The sequence below is a fragment of the Sceloporus occidentalis genome, unplaced genomic scaffold (genome assembly GCF_023333645.1).
Source record: "Sceloporus occidentalis isolate IW3139 unplaced genomic scaffold, rSceOcc1.0.p SCAF_1, whole genome shotgun sequence".
NCBI classification, from domain to species: Eukaryota; Metazoa; Chordata; class Lepidosauria; order Squamata; family Phrynosomatidae; genus Sceloporus; species Sceloporus occidentalis.
In genome coordinates this window covers 16,224,103-16,230,102 of record NW_028316981.1, presented here as the reverse complement: position 1 = coordinate 16,230,102, position 6,000 = coordinate 16,224,103, and the positions used below count along the sequence as shown (strand labels likewise).

General features: G+C 41.6%; 1 protein-coding gene across 1 annotated transcript in view; it reads left to right on the top strand.

The window, feature by feature from the left end:
- The first annotated feature begins 5,552 nt into the window (after window positions 1–5,552).
- LOC149320946 (von Willebrand factor A domain-containing protein 7-like) overlaps window positions 5,553–6,000 on the top strand; it is a 32,162-nt gene continuing 31,714 nt past the window's right edge. The window contains exon 1 of the mRNA XM_089488811.1: window positions 5,553–5,796. Coding sequence (XP_089344937.1) covers window positions 5,553–5,796 — 244 coding nt within the window. The remainder of the gene's footprint in view (window positions 5,797–6,000) is intronic.

Here is a 6,000-nt window from a genome sequence, read left to right as displayed (position 1 = left end):
TTCTTTCTTTCAGTTAGTCTAAAAGGTGCTAGAAGATCTCTCTACAACTGATTCTGCAGACTAACATGGCTCTATCTTCGAATTCTACCACTCCAGAACAGTTTGTTTACCCAATGTGTGGACCTGAGAACAACCAACCCACAGAGCCTCCATCTTATCCGGATTCAGCTTCAGTTTATTGGTCTTCATCCTGCCCTTTACAGTATTCAGACACTGGTCCAGCATCTGTACTATCCCAGCTGTCTCAGATGACAAGATGAAATAGAACTGTGTGTCATCAGCATATTAATAGCACCCCACACCAAGCCCGCTTATGACCTCCCCTTGGTTTCATGTAGATACTGAAGAGCATGGCAAGTAACATGGAACCCTGTGGCACCCCACAGCTTAATTACCATGGGGCTGAACATGAATCCCCCAATGATACTCTCTGGAATCAACCCTCTAGGTCAGAACAGTACCACTATAGAGCTGTGCCTCCTACTCCCATCCCACAGAGCCAGTCCAGTAAAATACTATGATCAATAGTAGCAAAAGCCATTGAGAGATCCAGGAAGATCTCAGGGGGACCACTCCCCCTGAGAAGGTCATCAGTCAGAGCAACTAAGGCCATTTCAGTGTCATATCCTGGCCTAAAACTAGACTGAAATGTGTCGATATTCTGTCTCCTCTATGAATGCCTGCCCAGCCACCACAAACACAATATCTTTGCTCAAAAAGAGGATACTTCCTAGCCAATGCAGCGTAGTGTTTTGAATGTTAGACTGTTACTCTGGAGACCAGGGTTCAATTCCCAGATCAGCCATGAAACCCACTGGGTGACCTGGGGCAAGTCATGTGCTCCCAGCCTCAGGGAGGACAATGGCAATCCTCCTCTGAACAAACCTTGCCAAGAAAGCCCCATTATAGGGTCACTTTAGGGTTGCCATAAGTTGGAAATTACTTGAAGGCACAAAACACTCAATAGGTTCCCATATACTTCGTTGTCCAGGGAGGTCTTCTTCAGGAGAGGACACACCATTGCCTCCTTCAAGGCAGCAGGTACCATCCCCTCTGACATAGTGAGGCATTTACTACCCCTGGACCAAGATGATGAACAGACAAACTCTATTTCCAGGAGACACCCTACATTTCAGCCTTCTGTCCAGGAGGAATTTCAAAATGTCCTCCATTTGGAGCATCATTAAGAAGCATGAATTTACTGTATATTTATCTTTGTGGCTTTGGCTTTTATTTTGTAACGTCCTGCGTTTTTCTTGAATGTCCTACATTTTACAGTGCCTTGTCCTCCTTTGTGGCTATGACATCTGGTCACACTACCCTGGGCCCAGCTCTGCTAGATTCATCTCTGCTAGATTTTATCAACCAAGATGGACAAGGGTCAAACTTACATGTCGTACGCCATACTGCTTCAACTGTCTTGGCCAAATATGAGAATACTTGCTTTCTCCTGCAGCAGGGAGAAAACTGCAGCAATTTTCCATCCTTGCATTCAAGGATGAAATAACCAAGGTTACATCCCTAACCTAAAATGAACCTGCTTTCCTTCCAACAATGGAATTTTCTTGGAGAGCTAAGGAACTAGACTAGCAAATTAAAACCATGTTTGCCTTCCAATGTCCATGTTTGCCTTCCAATGTCCACCAAGCATGCTAAATGCAAGATATGGAGTGATGAAAACCATATGCTAATGTTTTTCACCAGCTGGTGGTGCACTTCTGCAAAAAAAAAAAAATGTGCTACATTCAATCATTATCTAGTTTGTTTTTCAAGTTTCTACTGAATGTTGACAAAAACAGGAGAATGGAGTCATAAGTTGCAGAGGTTGTAACATCCATCTTGATGCCCCAGTGTCAAGGCCTGGCTGGGGCGATGGGAGTTTTTCTCCAGAACTAGATGTGTTTGAATTGGCTGGGATCACAACAGACCAGCCAAGGGTCAGGCAGGAAAATAGTCCTATGCATAGAGCACAGTGCCAACTAGGAAAACAGAAAAAGCCAAATCAAACACTAAAGACAGAGCCTTTGAGCAAGGTCATTCTAAACTCTTCTGCTGCCTTGAGAGTCCCTATACTGGGAGAAAGATGGGATTATTATTATTATTATTATTATTATTATTATTATTATTATTAACCTTTCCTTGAAACACTGCCACCTCGTATCCCAACTCCATACACACATTGTGTCAAACTACAGCCACTATTGCCATTGCTACTGCAAACACAGAGCAGGCAGACAGGTAGACTGGCAGTGATGGTGTTGCTGCTGCCACAAAATAAGGTACAGTAGAACCTCCACATTTGCTGGGGTTAGGGAACAGGACCCCCAGGAAAGTGGAAAAATTGCATATTAAAAAAAGCCAATATGTTCTTATCTGAGAGACCACCTCTCAAGGAATTGCTAGGTCCTCTAGGACAAAAGTTGACCATAGAATCATGCTGGAGGACCAACAAATGCCTAGAGAAGTGTTTTCTCTAGTAATCTCTAGGTCCTGTAGCCCAGCTCTATGGTCAATTCCCAGCAGAATTTCTCTGGTGGACCTAAGGATTCCTCGAGATAACATTAATCAAAACCACAAAAGTTTTAGGAATATGTTTTAGAAAATAGTTTTTATATAGGGGTAGTTAGGGATATGTAGGGGTCTTGATATATGTAGCGGTTTAGGGTTTAGGTATAAGGTATAAGGAGGAATGTTTATGTTTATTGTATTAAGATTATCATATTTAGTAGGATAGGGATTTTTGATTGGTGATAGTGATAGGGATTGAGAGGTGGTGATGGGTGATGATGGAGATGTTGTAAGAAGATATGATTGCTACAAGGATGAATGGATGAATAATAATAAATATTATATATTAAAAAAAACACAAAAGTTAAAGCCGCAAATGTGGAGGGCTGACTGTACAAGGGGAAAGCGGGACGAAGGCAGGAAGGCAAGTTAGCAGCGGCAGTGGCCCTTTCAAAAGGGGCTAATTGAAATAATCAGACTTCAATGCTGACCTTTCTCATCTTTGAACACTATTGTACAGTACTGGTCCTGTACTGTGAGATCAATAAGCACAAATTCACTTACCCACATCTGAAAAGAATCAGGGTTGGGAAAAATACAGGGTTTTTTTTTTTTAATGCACAAAAAAACACCCACTGTTTGTTTGTTTGTTCACTGAAACCAGTTCTCTTTGGTTTAAACCAGGTTGTTTTTGGTTTTTTGTTTTGGTTTGGTTTTTGCATTAATGCGTTAATTTTATTTATTTTGGTCCTTCAGATTTTTTGGACTTCATCTTCCAGAAGCCTCAGCCATCTTGGCTGATGGTCTGGGATTCTGGGAGCTGAAGTCCAAAACACCTGGAAGGCTGGAGTTTGGGAACCCCTAGACTACACCACTACAGGACTAAATCAGAGAATTAAGCGGCAAAATGCAATTCAGATGGCCCATCTGTCTGAGGCCAGTGTTCAATTCATGATAACTTTTTTTTTGGAATAGCTTATGTTTCATGTATGTTTCATCTCTTTGCTGTGCTTTGTGCATTTATGGCATGCTGTTAGCATTGTTGTTGCATTAGTTGTAGATATTAATTTCATCATGACATTCTATTACATTTATTCTTCAAGACTGTTTATATATCTAGTGTTGTTTGTTTGCTTTTAGTTTTGTGCATCTGTAATTTGGATCCTCCTCTTTTGTTTTTGTTGTCAAGCACAGCAAGAAAAATGTTTCTACTGGGCATCTCCTTGGGCTAAATCCAATTGTTAGTTGCAGCTACAACAGACCAACTGAATCCGTGGAGTTTCTGTAAGTGAGTCCACTCTCCCTGAGACTAACAACTGAATTTAGATTGTAAGTGGGATTTTTGTCCAAGTTTCCAGAAATTGCCGGATGGCATCTTCCTTCCTATAACCAGCAAAGCCAATGGTAAGAATTGCTGGGGTGTGTACATGTACATGCAGGTTGTTTATTTTCATATATTTCAGAAACTAAAATTGGGCCAAGCAACATCTGAGTTTCATCAAGATGGTAAAGTTATAAATGAGGGAAAACGCATAAACTAGAAGGGACTGCAATAGTTTACTCTTGCCTGAGTCTACTGGGAAGGGCAGGATTCAGCCTCTCCTTCCTACTGAGCTCATTGTGTGCAAAATGCTTTTTCACTTTGAACTCCATTTTCAACAATTGAATTAAGCGGAGAACAAAGGGGAAAATGGGGAAGAGAAGAGAGAACCTGGGGCATTTTAAAAGCAGTTGACGATAGAGAATCAATCAGAAGTGTCTCTGGCAAATTGAATGAGTTGGAGGGTTTGTGTGGGGCAAACAGCACATGATTGCTTCTTGCAGTAGTATTGTTTCTAGGTAGTTTTATTTGTATATGTTTATTTTAGCAGTTCATCAGAAAGCTTCGGGTTTACCAAAGAAGCACAGTTTTGAAACAGGAACTTATCTAGAAATCCTGTCTTCTGTCAACTCAGTTCTTTGTCTGTTTATGCTGACTTTGTAATCACTTGACATGGTTTCCCATAATACGCATGTATGATGTTCTGCTATTTTTGTATGTCTGTTGTTCATTTAGAATTTATTTTGAGCAGTAGGGGGATCAGTGACAGTGATGTATCGTGTTGTCAGTATTCTCATTTTATTCAATCACTCTTCCAGTGTTTTTTCTACCTGCAGTGCTCTTCAATACAAGTGAGGGAAAGGTGGATTATGATGATGATGATGGTGGTGGTGGTGGTGGTGGTGTTGGTAATGCAGTTTTTGTCTTCTTATTACCAATATAATTAAGATAATATATTACTGTAATATATGATTAAAAATCATATTATCTTCCTATATTGCCACATTATTTATTTATTCACTGCCATCTTATGCTTTCTAATATTTTCAGTTTTAGCTGCTATGAAAACCATGATGATCCGAAGAAGCCTTTGACCTGATCAGCAGGGTTCCTATTTCTTTTCCTGTGCTTAAAATTGGACTAAAATCCCTAAAGGCACCAGATCATGTCTGATCTTGGAAGCTAAATAGGGTCAGCTCTGATCAGTACTTGGATGGGAGACCACCAACATCAGGTACTGTAGGCTATATTTCCGAGGAAAGATCTGGCAAAACTGCCTCTGAGGATTCCTTTCCTAACAAAAACCTACGAAATCCATGCAGTTGTCATAAGTCGACAAGTGACTTAAAGGTATATACACACACAAAACTGGAAGCCCAGACATTCTCTCGAGTGGGTGATGGGAATCGGACAACCCACCAGACTCACTCTGTGCAATCTAGCCCCTCTCCATCTGAGAGCTTTGATGATTGCCAGAAAGGTCACTAGTCTGCAAGACTGGCTGCCCTGAGTTTTTTTGCCTAGTCAAATATGTGGCAATATATTTATTTGCTGGCCAACTGGCCCACTTCTACCTCGGCTCTATAATTGGGAGAGTCAAAGGTATACTTTCCACAGCAGAGTCAGGCAAGCGGACCCCACAGCAGGAGCTGAGAAAACCTTCCATTGTCCGCTCTCCACCACCTGAACTTTGCAGCAAACAAAACCTAAGCCAAACCAAGCCATGCCTCTTGCCAGAGGTCTCCTTTTGCTCCTCAGCATGGATGTCCTGAGCGGATTCCGTCCCAACCATGAATCGGGGGGCATTGATCCAGGGGACTTCACAGATGCCGACATCACAGAGAAGGGGGTACTGCAGGCTGTGGCCTGGTTCATGGAGACGGTTACCCTTCCCAGAAAACATCCTAAGGCCCCAGGAGAACTCGCTGATAAGAACCCGACTGAATTGTTCAAGGCATATTTTGAAGGTACAATGAGCCCTTGGTATCTGCTGGGGTTTGGTTTCAGGACTCCTCATAGATGCCAAAATCTGTGGATACTCAAGTCCCATTATATCCAATGGGGTAGTAAAACAATGTCCCTTATATAAAATGGCCAAATCCAGGTTTACTTTTTGGGATGTATATATTTTGTTTTAATATTTTCAAGCCATGGATGCTTGAATCCGTGAA